Source organism: Papio anubis, chromosome 1 (genome assembly GCF_008728515.1).
Source record: "Papio anubis isolate 15944 chromosome 1, Panubis1.0, whole genome shotgun sequence".
In the NCBI taxonomy this organism is placed as follows: Eukaryota; Metazoa; Chordata; class Mammalia; order Primates; family Cercopithecidae; genus Papio; species Papio anubis.
The window spans coordinates 125,493,334-125,511,282 of NC_044976.1; the positions used below are offsets into that span (position 1 = coordinate 125,493,334).

At 52.5% G+C, this 17,949-nt stretch overlaps 1 protein-coding gene across 2 annotated transcripts in view; it reads right to left on the reverse strand.

Moving 5' to 3' along the window:
* Positions 1 to 12,104, reverse strand: part of KCNN3 (potassium calcium-activated channel subfamily N member 3) — a 166,050-nt gene extending 153,946 nt beyond the window's left edge. The window contains exon 1 of one of the 2 annotated variants that reach the window (XM_031653347.1): positions 10,773 to 12,104. In XM_031653347.1, coding sequence (XP_031509207.1) covers positions 10,773 to 11,702 — 930 coding nt within the window. In that variant the 5' untranslated portion in view covers positions 11,703 to 12,104. The other variant, XM_031653348.1, reaches the window with a different exon arrangement.
* Positions 12,105 to 17,949: the final 5,845 nt, after the last annotated feature.

Consider the following 17,949-nt stretch of genomic DNA (forward strand, 5'->3'; position numbering starts at 1 on the left):
AGGGACCTTGTATGATCCCAAGGCCACTGAGCTCTCAGAAGAAACAACCAAAGGCAAAACCCACCACTGCCTAGCACGGACAAGAGCCCCCTGGGTGCCAGCTCTGCTCCACGTTGAATTCTCCACCTCTCCACCCACAAGAGGAATTAAAATTCCACCTCCCAGATAAAGAGGCCGCCGTGCAAGGCCACACAGCTGAATAGCCAGGGTTCGAATCCAGGTCTACGGGGAAAGCCTATGTTCTCTTAGGAAGAGCTGGTGGAGAACAACACATCTGGCTGGGGAGAGACCCCCCCAGAGTCTGTAAGGCACAGATTCTCTGCACTCCTGCCGCCTGGAGCACGGCTTGCCACACAGTGGGTGTTCAGGATACGTTTCCAGAAGAGGGATGGGAAAAAGAAAAAGACAGGAAGAACTAAAACCAGGAATTCTTAGATTCCAGCTATACCCCTGCCACTAACCCACTAACAATGCTGAGTAGCCTTGGACAAGTCACGTAACTTTTTTTTTTTTTTTTTTTGAGACAAGGTCTCCCTATGTTGTCCAGGCTGGTCTCGAGCTCCTGGGCTCAACCGATCCTCCTACCTCGGCCTCCCAAAGTGCTGGATTACAGGTGTGAGCCACCGCATAACTTCTATGGGCCTTGGGGTCCTATAAGGAGGAGGATGGTCCTTTCCTTGCCTTCCTCACAGGGCTGGGAGGCATAGGCAGAGATCATGCCCACCCAGGCTAGCACACCTGTCTGGCCAACAGAGCTTGGCCATCCAGGGCAGGTATGGTGCCTCCCTGAGGAGGCCTCCCCTGCATCCTCCACCAATGCCATCCAGCTCTGAACTCCTCCAAAGGCGGTGGCTCAGCCCTGAGCAACATGCCTGCCCCAAGCCCTCACCCTGGGAGAAGGTAACATCACCCATGCCGGCCGCTCCAGGCATTCCCATGTATGGGAGCTTTTGGGGGCCAACATCTTACCCACTGGAAGACGGAAAAGAAAGAAAATAGCTAAACTCCAATTTGTTAAAATCAGAAATCTCAAAAGGGGTTTTGCTCTGCAAAACTCCCTGCTAGTGGAAGCTTGTGAGGAGACAAGCAGGTGCCAACTCAGGCAAAGGGGCTAGGAGGAGCCACCATTTGCTGGCAGCCCAGGAGCGCCCACTGCTGGGCTGGCCACTTGACCAACCATTAGCAAGTGTCATCCTCCCCAGACTAGTGGATGTCAGTCTCCACACATCCATTACAAACAGGGACAATGAGGCTCAGAGAGTTTGAGGCACAGAGCTTAAGGAAAACCAACAGTGGCAGATGGGCCAGAATGAGCAAAGGCAGCCTGTCCCTGCCTCCCTGCAGGGCCCCCTCAGTTCAAAGCCACTGACAGGTCAGCAAGGTTTGATGGCTCAGGCCAGGCAACAGGTCATCTGCTTCCTCCTCCCTACATACTGGGTAACCCTGGGCAGGGCACCCACCTTTATAGGTCTCTCCATCTATAACCTGAAGTAAAACACCAAACAACTGTCTTTATAGATGTCGCCTGGCAGGCCTGGTATGAGCAAGCTCTAAGGAGTAGGTGCCAGCTCAGCCCCTGCAAGGAGTGTCCTTTAAGCTGACTTTCCTGTTCATTTGACACTGAGCATCACTCCTGTCCTGTAAGAAAAATGCCCAACAAGCTGACTCAAAAATAACAGATGCCAATTTGCATATTATTTCACACATCATTTGCATGCTGTTCATTTAGTATCATCAAGGCTCTGCTCAGAATACAACTCTGGTTACCCTGCCACCAGGGCTTGTGAAAAAAATATGGCTTCCACGAAGGGCAAGCCCTAGGCACGTCCTTCCCCTGCCCAGCTGCTCTTGCTGCCTGCCCCCTGGCACCTGGCTGGGAACGTCACCCACTGCCGCAGCCCTGGCGCTCCAAGCAGGGTGAAGGGGCAGAAAGGACCTTTGGAATTCTAGGAAGCACCCTGACTCGAGTCTTGAAGGGGAAATTGTGTTCTCTTGGTGACGCATCAAGCAAGCTGTAGCAATGCTTTTCTTCCCTGCTTCTGTCACAGGCCAGCTTCCCGGTTCAGCTCTTCCCAGGGCCCTGCTCTCTCAGACTTTTTCTGCCTGGTCATCGTGTGTCCCCCTGACCTTCCTCCAGGCCTCTCAGCCTCTGGCCTGGCCCCACGGGTTTATTTTTGTTCTCTCTCCACCTGTCCGATTTGCATGTCCACACCCGGTTAGCTCTGCCCAGACCACAAATTGCTGACTGAGTGTAGAATAACTGGGCCCCATGGGGTAAGAAGGCTCCAGAAGTCCAGCCTAGGCCACCACTACAGCCCCACCCTCCAGGGAACAGCCCACTTCCTTTCTACTCACAGATTCACCCAGCAAGATCTATCCAGAAACATGCCTGGGGAGCTGGTCATGGATGGGAGGCCATTTGACCTCATGAGAAAAGGGGCATGTTCCACACATGCTCTCCAGGCAGGGACACCAGCTCGTCTATGGCCACCTGCAGACAGTGGAGGGGTGATGTGGGCGCACATGCCCCTCCAGTCTTGATGCTCCAGGTGGCATCTTCTAACCACCACTCTAATAAAGGCAACAGTTGCCAGCTGCTGAGACCCAGTGTGTGGCTGGCTCTGTGCTGGCTGCTTTGCTATAGCCAGTAGTTGTGATTCCCTCTTAACATTGAGGAAATACGCTTTGGGTTCAGTAAGTTCCCAGAGGACACATCACTGGTGTGCCACCCAAGTCTTTTTTTTTTTTTGAGACAGAGTATCGCTCGGTCGCCCAGGCTGGAGTGCAGTGGTGTGATCTCAGCTTACTGCAACCTCCGCCTCCCAGGTTCAAGTGATTCTCCAGCCTCAGCCTCCTGAGTAACTGGGATTACAGGTGTGTGCCACCACGTCAGGCTAATTTTCGTATTTTTAGTAGAGATGGGATTTTGCCATGTTGGTCAGGCTGGTCTCGAGCTTCTGACCTCAGGTGATTCACCTGCCTTGGCCTCCCAAAGTGCTGGGATTACAGGCATGAGCCACCGTGCCCGGCTCCAAGAACTTAACTACCAGGCCCGGCCACCTCTGAGAAAGGATATCAGGTCTTCAGGGCCTGAGTGTGCGGAACTCTGCAGCCCTGGCAGTTACCGATGCTACCAAATATCCCATCCATCACTGTGCCCTCGCCCTGGGCCTGTGTTCACTGCTGCCCAAAGCCTCTCCTGACGAGACAGTCTCTTCTGTCCTCCCTACATGCCCCTGTGCGCACCACACGGCAGCAACCCGAAGCCGTCCTCATGCCCGCTCTGTTCCTTACACACTCGGCCCCCTCTCCCCGGACTTCTCACACTCAGAATTGAGCCCCTGCCCGGGCCCCTCCCATCCTGGCTTGTCTAGTCTTTCAGGGACCCCCCAACCCCTTACAGGGAATCCACCCAGCATCCTCAGTCTGAGTCACTGTCTCCTTCCTCAGTCCTCCCAAGCACCAACACCATAAACCACCGCCCGCCTGGGATGGATGCCATCTGGGTGCTGCCTGACACCCCTGAGAACAGGACTCTCGGGACTGTGGCTGCTCATCCTTGTGATGAAACATGATCTGGAATCGGATTGCAAAGCCTCAGCACAGGAAGGGAGTTCAGCTCCTGCTTTAAGGCCAGAGAAACGAGACCCAAAGAGGAGAAGGGACTTGACAAAAGATCACACAACAAGCTGGAAGCAAGAGGCAGAGGCACCTCCTGAGGGGCTCAAAGCAGAGACAGGCCTTTTCCCAGCACTCAGTGCCCACGACAGAGCTCAACAGAGGCATGAGGCACAGACAGGGACGCAGGAAAATGGGACTCAAGAATGAAGAAGAAACTTCTAGAACCAGGAATGGAGAAACCCTTCAAGGTCCCTCACCCAAATCCCCAGCAGAAGTTTGTGGTGGGATTTGGAATAAGGAAACCAGAGGTGCACTGAGACCTGAGCTCTCATTCTAGAACCATCTCTCCTGAGATGGGCACCTGGAGCGAGTCACTGAACCCTGGGACCCCTGTGCAGCCGAGTTTTCTCATCCCTGAGATAGTTGGTCATCATGAGCCCTGGGCCAGCCATCGTGAGGGTCATGAAGGACCCAGGGATGAAAATGCCTTGTAAGATGTAAGATGCTGAGCTCATGTGACTGTCCCCTGATAAACAGCCACACAGCCAGTGCTGGAGGAAAAAGGCAGCCTAAAAGAAGAGCAAAGCAGAGGTGAGGGGTGAGAGAGCTGTGTATGGACGTGTCCAGTCAGGTCTAGGGGTCCTGCTGGCCCTCCAGGGGTGGAGGGTGGGAGTGCTAGGGGCTGTGGCAGGAGCTTTTGCAGGATGGGCTTTCATTTTCCCTGTAATCCCCACACCTACCCCCCTCACAGCCTGCCCGGTATCACCCTGAGGGCAGCAGCACCAGACTCCAGAGAGGAGGCATCAAGAACTGACCTTGGGCCAGTCCACAATCTCACCCTGATCCTAGGCTACCCCGGGGGCCCACACTTGCCCTTGTCACCCCTCCAGCACTGTCTTCTCCAGGTCCTGCGCTGGCATCTCCTGCCCTCCATCGAGCCCTTCCTGCCCAGCTCGTGGTAAAGTTCCTCCTGTCCCAACATTTTGCATCACAGGTCTCAGGGCCATAAACTCAATTTGTCTGTTTTAAGGATATGGGCAATCTAACCAGCAGCAGCAGGCACGGGAAAGGACATGACCTCGGGAGCTAAACGGGCCTGGGTTCTTATCTCAGCGCCACCACCACCAGCGTGTCAGCGTGGCCCGGTGACTTTATCTACACAGGGGGCGGTGAGCACGACCTGCTCCTCGTACTCCCGCGTGTAATGCAAAGCCAGCCCAGCGCTCAGCAAATGGTCCTTGCCTTCCCCTCTCCTGTCACTCAGCAACATCCCGGCCAGCCCAGCTGAAGTGCTGGGCGACCAGAAAGTAGCGTGGTCCCTGCCCCCAGCCGCTCCTCCCCTCCTTTCCCTCAGATCCCAGCTGAGCACCTGGGGGTGGAATGACAGGGTCGGGGGAGGGGACACTTAAAAACCCATTCGCCTCCTCCGGACTTTCCTCACCTGAAGAAAAGGCACTAGAATTTTCCTCCCCACAGCTCCTGGGAACAGCACAGTCTCAGAATTCCCCACCCTCATTATTTAAAGAGGAATAGGTGGCTTGCTTTCTTGCTCTCCCTTTGGGGTTTTGAAAGAAAGAGAAGGAAAAGAACTACGAATGAACGTGCTGGTCTCCCTGTCACTGAGCTGAGTAAAGTGGTATTTCATCAATATATAGCCGCCCCTCACAACCCCCGCACACACTCATTTTCTCCCCCAAATGTGCTTCACAAATAACTGCAACAGAACTGAAGCACTCTATTCTGATCTTACATTTCCATCCAGGCCCCGGATTCTCTACAGAGGTTACTCAAATTTCTTTTCATTTTGATTTTCTGTACCTTACATTTTTTAAAGCAGATCTTTTGGCCATAGCCTTACAAATCCCTCTTCCTGAAAGCGCAATAAGAGAAATGCGAGGCCATCAGTGGCTTTCTAGTTAGGCTATGCAGGAGATAAATGCCCCAGTCAGAATGCCCCTGGCCGAGCACCCGGGTAACGCCGCCTGTGGGGAAGGGAAGTCCGGATGTGTGATGAAGTCTTTCCCCAGGGCAGTTATAAATAGTGTGATGACACGCAAAGGAGAAGCATATATAAAAAGTTAGCTGTCCCCCTGTGGGTTACAAATGTTTGACTCATTTACAGACTGTCCACAAAGATTATAAATAAAGTCACCACCACCCTGGGGCGGGCGGCAGAGAAGGCCATTTTCACGCTGTCAGAGGCCATTTTCACGCTCACCCTCCTGTGGGCCGACACACTCAGTGTGACCTGTGAAGACAAAATGTGTGCCTAGGGCCCTCAGCAGCGGGCTCACAGGCTCTCAACCAGTCTCCTGCCTTCTGCATCCTGGTCCTGCAGGTCACCCCACAGGGAGGGTCCATGGAAAGGGCTGGAAAGGATCTATCCTACTCCTACTTTTCCACCATAGCCTGAAACGCAGGCACCAGTACCCAGAGGCATCTTCTCAAAAATACCAGGACACTGTGACAGCCAACAACCTATCCCAAAACAGTACCTGGGTCCAAAGAGAAGGTGCAGAGCCACTTGGCCAGCCACGCCTGGGCTGCTGCTCTGCCCTTCTGCAGACAGGGCTTCTGTGACCAGGGAGAGCAGAGGATCAGAACTGGAACCAGTGATACTACTCAGCCATTTGGTCTGGAGGCTGGGGATGAACTCCCGGACCTCTTTGAGGTCTGCAAAGAGACAGACAAGTTGGCCTTGGCCTAAGAGAATAGCCTTGGCCATTCTCTTTAAAGAGTGAACGGCCAGAGGACCAGGCTCCCCTGGGCATGCGGAGAAGCCTGTGCCACCAGGGTGGCCTCCTATGAGGTTGTCTGAAGAAAGAGTAACTAGAGGTGGGAAAAGAAGCCACCATGGGAGCAGACAAGGCAACCCAGATAAGCACCTTCACACCAGCTCCTCTCTGCCACCTGGGTTACCCCAGCAACGAGACCAGGCAGGGGCAGCAGAGAGGAGCAGAGGGGCAGGACGTCGGTGGGGCAGGCGAGACGGGGCCATGGTGGGGGAGCGGGCAGAGGACTGGTTCTGCCTGGGAGGAGAGATGCAGACTAGTTTCGAGGCCAGGCATGGGGAAGTGGCTGGAAGTTGTACAGACTGGTGGGAAAGAAGAGCCGCGCTGCCGCACCAGCACCCTCCAGCCTCCCTGAGAAGATCCCGCAGTCCAACGCCTGAGGTCCTGAGAAATGAGGCCCATGGGTGCCTTGCCAGCCACACAGAGGTACCAGCTCAGCCACCAACATGATGTCAGAGCCAGGGTGGTGAAGTCACAGCCTGGGGAAAGGGGAGGGCAGCCAGGCCTTTCCCCTCCCTAATTCTTTCTGAACCCAGGGAAGAGAGCATAGAGGTAATTTAATGCAATGGAGTGGGTGTGTCCCAAACCAGCTCTAAAAGAAAATAAAGAACACCAAGAAGGACTTCACAGGTCCTTGCTGCTCTATCTGGGTGGCACTGATAGGTAGAGATGGCGTGACTAAGACTCTCAACAGAATCTCTAGACCAGGCCTCGTCACAATGTATAAGCCTTCAGAGAGTAAACCTGCCTATTAAAAAAAAAAAAAAGGGACTCCTCATTTGGTTCAAGGGTCACCTGGTACCTTTAGGAGCCTATTGGGGCCATCTCAGGCATCTCTCTGCCATTTGATCTCATGTCCCAGGCATAATAATGAGAAGCTCCCCTTTAATCTGAGCTCACCCAGGAATCAAGCCCCACCTCCCTGCTCCATGCTGATGCCTCATAGCAGAGCTTCCTTCCAACATCAGCACCTACAGGCCTGTGAGGCGGGAGCTGGGGATGTTCTGTCCCCGTTGCTCAACCCCCTCACACTGGCTCCCATTTGCATTAACTGAACATGCTCGGGGCACATGCCACCCTCCTTTTCAAGAGACCCAGGCCTGCATGATAAGTTGCTCCCCCAGCAACAGGCACCCACCAAACATAGGTAAACAGCAAGGCCACAACCCCACGGGAAAAAAGGCAGAGAACTTCAGAAAGCAGCAGCTCAGGCACAAGGTTAGTTAATCTTCAATCACTTGGGGAAAAATCCCCTCCCAAGAGCCTTTGAGTGGGAGCTGCCATTGGCAGGGCAGAATTACCTAATCTGCCTGGTACCCCTGAGGCTGCCTCATCCATCCACCTGCCCCCAGACTCGTCAGCAGGGCCAAGCAGGCACACAGAACTCTCCAGCAAAAGACTGTCACCCATCCCTCCCCAGGATCCACTGAATATCCCTGAGCTCTCCTGGGCTGTGACTCCTCATCTTACCCAGACTATGGAGGAGAAGAGACCAGTTCCTCCATGAAACTGGGACACAGATATTCATCTCCCCCCAAGAACAGACCATGTTTAAAGGCGGTCTCTAGTCAGACCCAGTCCCTTCTCAGAACTTCTTCCCTCCCAGATACAACTTCTCACTGCATTGACAAGTCTTAGATCCCAATCTGTTAAGGCCCCAACTCATTTTATAGCCAGAATTAGATAACAGGAAAAAGACATCTCCTTTCCTCTCATCATTGTCATCATCAATAACAATCACCATAGGTCCCATTTGTTGAGCAGGCAGATACGTGCCTTACGTGTCTCTAATTTAGTTCTCCCTCCTCGACAGCTGGGGAAACAGGCTCGCTAAAGCTCCATGACTTATCCAAGATCACACAAATAGTAGTGGCAGAGCTGGGATTCCAACTCTGGCCCAGTTCCTTGAAATCATCCCATTTACCACCAGGAGAGAGGGTGTCTACAGGGCCTGGTACACAGGAGACACCCAGAAAATACTTGTTCCATAAATGACTCAAAACCTGGATGGCCAGTGCAGGGATGGGTGAGTGGGTGAGCAAGTTCAATGAACTCTGCTTATCTCAGGAGCAGCTCCAAGGCACACAGGAAGTGGCAACTGAGGCAAGAAGGACCTCTCAGCTGCTGTCCCCTCGGTGCACGCCACTGCTGCTAGGAGGGTCCGTGATTCAGAAATGGGGGAAGCCAGGCACCTCAGGTGGCCTCCCCCTTCATTCACCTAAAATCTGCCTTCCGCATCTCTGGGAAAGCCCCTTTCCCTGAGTTCCCCCTCAGGGTTGGCACCTGCCTCAGGCAGGGAGGAGGGCCCGATCCTGAAGAGTGGTGACCCTCCCGTCACATTAAGACAAATGTGCATAGATCCTGTGCACAGCCACTGCCTCTGGGAAGAGCCATTTCCTTAAGAACTCTGACCACGGTGTCACTGAAAGAGAAGATGCTGGGGTTGCCCCTTCCCCACACCCCCCTTGCATTGGGGCCTTCATCAGTTTTCCCCAGCAAGGGCCCCTGATCTCCAAGGGAGGACTGGAGAGAGCCAGGACTGTGACCAGGGCAGCTGCCAGCCCTGGCGAGGCTGCCGGCCCCATCTCCTGGAGCGCCCAGCAGGAAAGGCAGTTCTGAGAAGGCAGCGAGCAGAAGGACCCGCAGACGCAAAGGCTCATTACAGGGAATGACTAAGTGAGCTGCGATTCCAGGGGAAACCCCACTCGCTTCTGCTCGCTGAGACGCTCATCCTTGAGCTATTTTGACTAAGGCGGCTTCCAGGTGCTGCCCTCCGCTGGGGCAGCCCACTGACAGCAACCGGGTTGCTGGAGGACCCTCTGCCTGGAAGTCTTGGTCCTGGCTATTCAGGTCGTCTGACAGGTCTGCCCCACCCGTTTCCAGGGCGGGAAAGTCTGCCCATCCCCGGTTAAAGCGAGATGCTGGGAATGGGGGAAATCCGATCAGCACCTCCTAGGTTTTTGCGGCTGGATTTCAATAAGGAATGTGACAGTCTCGCAGCAGCTGTGCCCTGCCTGAAACAAGCTCTATTTGAAACCTCCAACAGCTGAACCCCTCCCAGCTACGCGCTGGCCAGCCCGGCCAGCCACCCCCTGCCCCAAATGACAAATAAATAGAAAAATCCAAGCAACAAGCAGGCGCATGCATACGTACACACATTACACACATATACACACACACACCAACAAATTGGGGGTGGGGGTACTTGTCCACTGATTCCCAGGTCTCCAAGCCTTCCAGCCCACAGCAGGAGAGCTCCCCGGCAAGCAGAGCATCGGCAGAAACCCACCTTCCTCCATCTCCATTCCCTCTGGGAGGGAAACCCCCTCCTCCGTCTTGGGGCTGGACTGAGAGGCTGGAGCAGTGGGGCCAGCTCCCCCCTAAAGCCAGTGCCTGCTGTTCTCCATCCGGGCGCGCACTCACACACACACTCATCTTTATTTATCCCAAGGAGAAGGAGTTGAGGTGGGAGGGGAGAACTGGGGCTGAGCTGGGGCGCGGGCTCGCGGGGACCGCCTGGCAAGCCCTGTCATCCCATCCCAAGGAGAGGTGCTCCCCCAGCTGATGCCAAGGCGGCGCCCAGCTGCTCTGCCCAGGTAACACCTGTAGCCATTTTATCAGGAGATGTTTACAAAGCAGCAGCAGGTTTATTCTGAGTCCTCTCTCCTGAGGGAAAGGACCACTGATTTCCTCCACCTATATTTTTACCCCATGCCCTCGGGAGACACAGGTCATGAATGGTTTTCTGTTTTGCCTGAGTGTTTCTGAGAAGAGGAGGGAAATAGAAACTTGGGAAGAGAGGAAGAAGACAGGGAGAGAAGGGACTTGGGCAATGGTATGGAATCCCCACCCCCACCCAGACATTTATTTCTTTTTTATCCTCAGGAAAATGGAGTGGAGCAGGGAGGGGAGGAAAGAAGGGGAAGTCGCAGGAACTGGCAAACACATCAAGGCGGAGTGTAATTAATTGGTGCGTTAAGCTGCTGGGTTATGCTTTAGTACCAGTGAGCCAGGAGGAAAAGGGATTTCTCAGAAGGGATTATTTAATCCTCCCTAACAGAAAGTCTGCAAATTAGACACAGTGTGTGGGGATGTCCCCTACCCCCCAAAGGAAGCAAGGAATGAATTCTCCCGGGATCAAGAAGGAAAACCACGGGAAGTTAGAGTGTTCAATATAACTGAGCAAGCGCCTCTCACCACCACCACCACCTCTCTCTCCCAGTCTCCCTCCCAATCTCTCTCAATCTCTCTCTCTCTCTCTCTCTCAGTCTCTCTCTTTCAATCCCCCTCTCTCAATCCCTCTCTTGCTACCTACATATTCCTTTTGTTCAAGGTATAAAGAGAAACCACAGCCCCTACCTTTGAGTACAAACCCCAAGAGAGCTCGGTCTCTATCACCATAACAACAATTCCAAACATCCCAAAAATCAGAGCATAGTCACTCAGTCGCTTTCTCTTTTCAAACAGGGCCCTCCTGTGTCCCAGCTTATAGCCAATGTTTTGGTTTTTCCGCTTGTTGGCTTTGGGGAAGGTGGTGCTGCTGGCGGTGGTGCCGGCATGCTGGTGGTTGTGGGTGGCATTAGGGTGATGGAGCAGGGTCTGGTGGGCATGGTTGTCCTCCCGGGAGGAGATGACGATCTCCGGGGGGTTGCTAGGACTGAAAAGCTGGAGGGGTTGGCCCTCAGTCTCGGCCTCGATGAGGTTCCTCCGGGAGGCGCTGAGGCGGCTGAGGGGCTTCATGACCCCACCGCTATACTTGCAGGAGCTCATGGCGATCTCCGTGAAGGGGTTGCTGTCCCGCCGGTGCACCAGGGGGCTGGCCTGCCGGTGCCGGCTGCCTCCGCCAGGCCCACTTGTAGCTGTGGAACTTGGAGAGTGGCCAAGCAAGTGGTCATTGAGATTGAGCTGGCTGCCTTGCCTGGAGGAAGGGTGGAGGATGGCGGTGGAGTTGGACGAAGGGGGGGGCCTGAAAGCGGTGGGAGAGGAGTGCAGCAGGCCAGGGTGGACGGGCTGGCTCTGGAGTTGGGCGAGCTGAGACAGGGGATGCGGTGGCTGCTGCTGCTGCTGCTGCTGCTGCTGCTGCTGCTGCTGAAGCTGCGGAGGCTGAGGCTGCAGCGAGGGTCCCAGGGGCTGCTGGGGGGCTGCTGGTGGCGCTGGCGGTGGTGGCTGCTGCTGCTGCTGTTGCTGCTGCTGCTGCTGCTGCTCATCCCCAGAGGATGGACAGGGGCACTTGGGGTCTTCATCCAGGTCCCCAACCCCAGAGTCATGGAAGTGCCCAGAAGTGTCCATCTTGGGGCCTGGCTGTATTCCCTGCAGCACAAGCCCCCACCCCAAAGCCACCCTCGCTCCAAAGATGTCCTCAAAGAAAGCCAGGCATCCAATCTCCCCCACCAGTGTCTTGGCTCCAGTCCTCTCTCTTTGGCTTGCTTCGGTTCTCTGGGGCTGCCTGGAGTCCAGACGCTGCCACTCAAGAATGCATTGTATTGGGCAGGGAGGGAGAGCAGGAGGGGAGCTTGGAGAAAGAAGAGGGGGTGAAAGAACTCTCCCAGGAGGTGGTCCTCTAGGAGCGTGTGAGGCCAGGATCAGCTTCACTCCTCGCTGGCTCAATAGCTTCGCTCGCCTCCTCCTGCCACTGTTACATTGTAAGCCAAGCCCACTTATTAGCAGCTGGTCTCATTGGCTTGGCTTAACTCTCCAACCTCCTCCTAGCTCCGCCCCCCGCATAGGCTCCTCCCCAGAGGAGGGGCCTGGCGTCCTCGTCTCCGGCCCCAGTGGCTGCGCAGCGAGGGCTGGGAACTGTAGTTTTTGCTCCCCGACCCCGGAGCTGAGCCACTGTCCCCTTTCCTCTGACAGGTATGGCCACAACCCGCAAGCCCACGGCGATAAGGGATGTTCGCTCACGCTGGGCGGTGGGGAGGAGGGACAGAAGGCCTCCGAAGGAAGGGAGGTGTGCACCCTGATGAGGGGGCAGACGGAGGGGAAGGCAAACATTTATTAACCACCAGGGTTTACGATAGGTTGTTTCACATATATTATCCGGATACATTCTTCAAACACCCAAGGAGGTGGGCAGTATGGTCTCATTTACAAAGCCTCATGCTTAGAGATGTTGAGTAACAACGTCAAGGTCACAGAAGCAGGGGGGATCCACGCCTCCTAACACTGGGTGGATAAACTCACCTACCATTGATTGAGTGCCTACGCGGCGTGTTCAGGCACCTCTCTGTTATTTCCAACCCTCACATCAACCCCACGAAAATGATGTCATCACTCTCCTTTTACAGATGAAAATTGGAAGAAGAAGAAGGAGGAGGAGGAGGAGAAGAAGGAGAGAAAGGAAAGGGGAAAAAACACTCAAACACTCAAACATAGATACATAACTTGTCAGATGTCACCCCGCTTGTAATTAAAGGTGCTGGGATTTGAACTTAGTCAGTCTGACCCTACAGATCCTATACTGTCTCCCAGGATGCATTTCCACTATGATACTCAGTACAAAGTGGTTGTTCAATAAATATTGTTCAAATGTTGGATAGGGGAAAAACCAGAGAAGCTGCTGAGGAAGAAATGGCCTCTCCAAAGCAGGGTGTGTGAAGCGGACCATGGCTCCAGCCCTTTCCCTAACAGCTGGGCGTGGAGTCACAGGGCGATCTGGCAGGAAGACTGAAGATTCCCCCATGGTCGTTCCCTGCCTGATTTGTCCCATGGGGCTCTGAGAGTCAGAGCTAGGAACAGCTGCTGGCTTCCCAGGTTCAGCATCGTCATCAAGTATTTATTAAGCTCCCACTGTGTGCAGAGGGGGTTCCAAAGGATGGGACCAGAGCTGAATTCATTTTCATTTCTAACCACAGCAGCATTAGGAATCAGAAAAGAAGTCACCAAGAGGGAATTCCCCAGCACACCTGGGGTTTTAAAAGGCAGGCCTCTTCCTCTCTGGCTCTTGATTCCCCATCACCCTTTGGCCTCTGTGCAGCTCCCTCCCTAGATGGGAAGAGGAAAGGGTAGGAGATCCATGCACACATACACAGACACACACTCAGAAAACATGTAAGCAAGTGGACACACATGCACGTGTGTACATGGTTGTGTGCACACACTAGCCCATGCACACACACATGCACACATATACACATAGGAAACTTCTAAAGCAGCTCTCCTGACTGGTAAGCAGCAAGTGTCCAGGTCAGGGAGGGACAGAGCTCCCCCCAAATGAGCCCAGAGTCCCCTCTGTATATCAGTTCTCACCTCTTCAATCCCCCATTAACCCTGAGATTGAGAGCTAAATATTACTTGTAATACAAGCCACAACCCCAGATACCTGACAATTGCTCTTGCACAATAATCTTGATTCTGGTCAGGCGTGGTGGCTCATGCTTATAATCCCAGCACTTTGGGAGCCCAAGGCATGAGGATTGATTGAAGCCAGGAGTTCAAGACCAGCCTGGACAACATAGCAAAACCCAGACACTACAAAATTTTTTAAATTAGCTGGACATGGTGGCGAGTGCCTGTAGTCCAGCTACCCAGGAGGCTGAGGGAGGAGGACTGCTTGAGCCCAAGAGTTTGAGGCTGCAGTGAGCTGTGATAGTGCCACCACATTTCAGCCCAGGTGGCAGAGCATTACCCTGTCTCTAAAAAAAAATAAAATATAAAATAATAATCTTGATTCTTATTATTATCAATGACATAGTCATTCTCCCTACCCCTGCCACTACACACACACACACACACTAGAAGTCACAGCACCAGGCCTCAGATGCAAGCCTGGGGTCTCATGCGTTTTCCCATGACCAGGCCCTCTAGCACCTACCCCCAACCCCTTCAGCATCCTCTGCCTTCCCTGCCCTTCCCTTCTGTATTCCTGATTTCCCTCCCACTCCTCCATCCCCAAACAGAGCCACCTGCTTGGTTCAAGGCTCCAGATCGCATACTTAGATTTAATTATCTTCTAATAAATTATCATGAATATGTTGTTAGTAGCAAAAATGTGCTGTTCTTGTTGGTTTTTTAGTGCTGGATACAGTTTCTGGGCTGTGAAAAATCAATTTTGGAGAACAGACTCCAGGCCTGGGTATTTCTGTACTCACTCCACCCCCATAAGCTGCCTTCTGCCTCAGCTAACCTTTCTGGCCAGACTCTTGCCTCCAGTTCTCCTGGCGGTGCCAGTGGGATCCAAATGGGACCTATCAGAACATGTCCTGCCATCATGGATGAGGATGAGAGATAGCTTGGGTAGAGCCCTAACTATGCCAGCACCAAAGATCAGTGGTTATCTGGAAATGGGCTGCAACTTGACAGCTGATGCCACTGAGCCAGCTCATGCCACTTGTTACGGCTATCCTGTCATGAACAGGAGGAGAAGGAGGAAGACAGTCATGTTTAAAGCTTGGGCTCAAGTGTCAGACTGCCCAGGCTGGACCCCTTCTCTGCCACAGGGATGGCTGTGTGACCACAGGCAAGATGACCTTCTGATCATCCATATACATCTCTTCCTAACTCCACAGTGACGTCACATTAGCAGCTTGAAATCAGTCACGATCAGAGTATTTACACCACGGAAATCGGCTAACACTGTAAATTAGAGCTTATGTTTTCCTGGAAGCCGCTTGCTACACCTTTTCCTAGCTGTTCAACATTTATTGGCACATTACTGCTTCCTATATCCTTATATACAGGTTGTGCACTCCACCCTCTGCCTTACTTCTCACCAGCACAAGCTTTGCCACTTGCCCACTATGTGACCAATTGCTTATCTTCTCAGGCCTTCAATTTCCTTAGTTCCAGTGAGAGCACCGGCCAAGTACTTTGTAACTGTCAAGCACCAACAGGTTAGTGAATAAGCTGGGAGCTCTCAATCACAGGGCCTGATCATGTCAGGTTTTCCACACTGCCCTCCTCTTGCACCGCACTCAGGCGTCTTCCCGCTGTTGCTGCCTGTTCAAAGCCCCACTGTTGAAAAGCCCTCAATGCTTCCCTTGGCCCCCAGCTACAACCGTGTCTTCACAGCAGCCTGTGAGTTGAGGCCATCACCCATTTTATAGATGAAAAAACTGAGGCATTAAACAGATTTTAAAACTTGCCCAGAGTTACTAATTAGTAACCAGTCATAAAACTGGAATCAAACCCAGGCTTGTCCAACCTCAAAGCTCAAACACTCGCCATATGTCCTGAAACCCAAATTTAAAGGATTCATTCTTACTGGTATTTATTAAACATTACCATGTGACTCACGTACCCAACCCTCAGGAACTTAAAGTCTCACTGTAGAGACAAGTTACACTCACATGGGGTGACGAAAAACAGCAATGAAGATCCCAAAGTGTGGTCGAGACAGTAGAGTTCATTGAAGGCAGAGGGTTGTCAAGGGTGGCTTCCTGGAGGTGGTGGGACGTAAGCCACACATTAAAGAATGGGGAGCAACTCTTTATGCTGCCTTAAGATGAGAGGCTGACAAATTAGGCCTCTTTAGTCTGCAAAGGGGGGTGTGGAGGAGCTTCTTACCTCAGAGAGACAGAGAGAGCAGACAAGGAAAGTACGGGTGGCCTTGGCCATACTGGCTCCACATCAAGCGTGCTGCAGCTGGGTTTCTGCCCTCCTTTCCAGGCTCATTCCTCACCACCTTCCTCCTTAAGCCCCAGCATCACCAACCTATTGTAGCTCTCCCATAAGTCATGCTATTTCACATCTGCATGCCCTCTGCCTGGCATGCCCTTCCCCCAGATTTCCATCTAACACATTTCTCTTTGCCTTTCAAGACATGGCTCAAAGGTCTTCTTTCTGAGAAGCTTCCCCTGAACTCCCCAAACCCAAATCAGGAGCTCCTTCTGTATTTTCAGTCCCCTATGCTAACAGGACCTCTACAGAGCAACACAGCTATATCTCCATATGTGTCCTTTGCCCCTAGACCATGACCTCCTTGAGGGCAGGGATGATGTCTTCTTCACAGCTGTACTGCAGCTCTTCCGAAGAGCTGCTTACAACAGATGCTTAGTAAAGATTAATCGAACTGACTAAACTTGAAACCTGGGTGAGGTCATTTGAAGGCAAGTAAGAGAAAGTCATAGCACTTTTCACAAGAAATCATAAACACAATTTCCTCGTCAGTAAAATAGTGAGATAAAAAAGATAATTTCTAAGATCACTCAGCTTTAAAATTTCATAATGTATTGTCTGTAGAACTTGTTATCCTCGAAAGGTAAGACTAACTGAAAATAGGTTTAAGAAAAGTAGTGGTTCATGGTTCATATGGCTGTCCACAAGCTGTGACCTGCATAAAAGGGCTCTAAATTTTTTCTGTATCCCCAGCACTGATCAGGGTGCCTGGCTATGAATTACTCATTAAAGATTTATTGGTCAGATGTGGTGGCTCACGCCTGTAATCCCAGCACTTTGGGAGGCCGAGGTGGGAACGTCACGAGGTCAGGAGTTCAAGAGCAGCCTGGCTAACATGGTGAAACCTCGTCTTTACTAAAAAAAAAAAAAAATACAAAAATTAGCCAGGCATGGTGGCGAGCGCCTGTAATCCCAGCTACTCAGGAGGCTGAGGCAGGAGAATTGCTTGAACCCGGGAGGCGGAGGTTGCAGTGAGCCAAGACCATACCATTGCCCTCCAGCCTGGGCAACACAGCGAGACTCCATCACAAAAAAAAAAAAAAAAGAAAAGAAAAGATTTATTAGACCGATGGATAGATGGATGGATGGACAGACAGATGGACATGTGGATGGGTGGATAGGTGGGTGGACGGATGGATGGACAAACAGACAGATGAATGGGAGGATAGTTGGGTGGGTGGATGGATGGATGGATGGATGGATGGATGATGGATGGATGGATGGAGGGAGGGAGTTTAGACACAATGACAGATAATGGCAGGTTTTCTAAAAAAGCCAGTGGTGTTGGACGGATACCCTTAACCTCCTAAGGATAGGGTCATAAAGATCAACCACCCCCTTTATCAGACTCTGAGTGGTTGGACAGCTTTAGGCTGAACAGCTCATTAGCCCATGCTAATGAGCTGTTGAAGGCATTACTGTGTTCTTATCTAGGTGCTTCATTACTGGATTAATTAATGCTCTAATAATAAAAACAAACCCTGTGTTTGCAGAGCACTTTATAGTTTTCCAACTGCTTTTATGTAAAATACTTCATTTGCAACTCTTGGCAGCCCTGGAAGGCTGGTTGGGAAGGTTCTATTGCCCCATCGTTGCCACTCTTACTCCCACGAACTAGAGTTTAGAAAGGTTTCAGTAGTTTGCTCAAGGTCACCAGTTAGGCATGGATTTGAACCTGGGTCTGTCTGTGCTCTTTGCCTTCCATTCTGCCTGGAAAGCCCTTCCAGCCCACTTCTTGCTCTGTGTCCTGTCCTGTGAGAATTTAGGGAGCAGCACAAGTGTCACCCCTGCCCAGAGCTTTCCCCGACCTCCCCTCCTCTGCTCCCTCAATTTGACATTATCTCCCTCTTCCAAATTCCCTTGGCACTTTATTGTATCTCTCTGGGGGCACTGTTCACCTCTTGCTTTGTACTGGTGTTGTCTA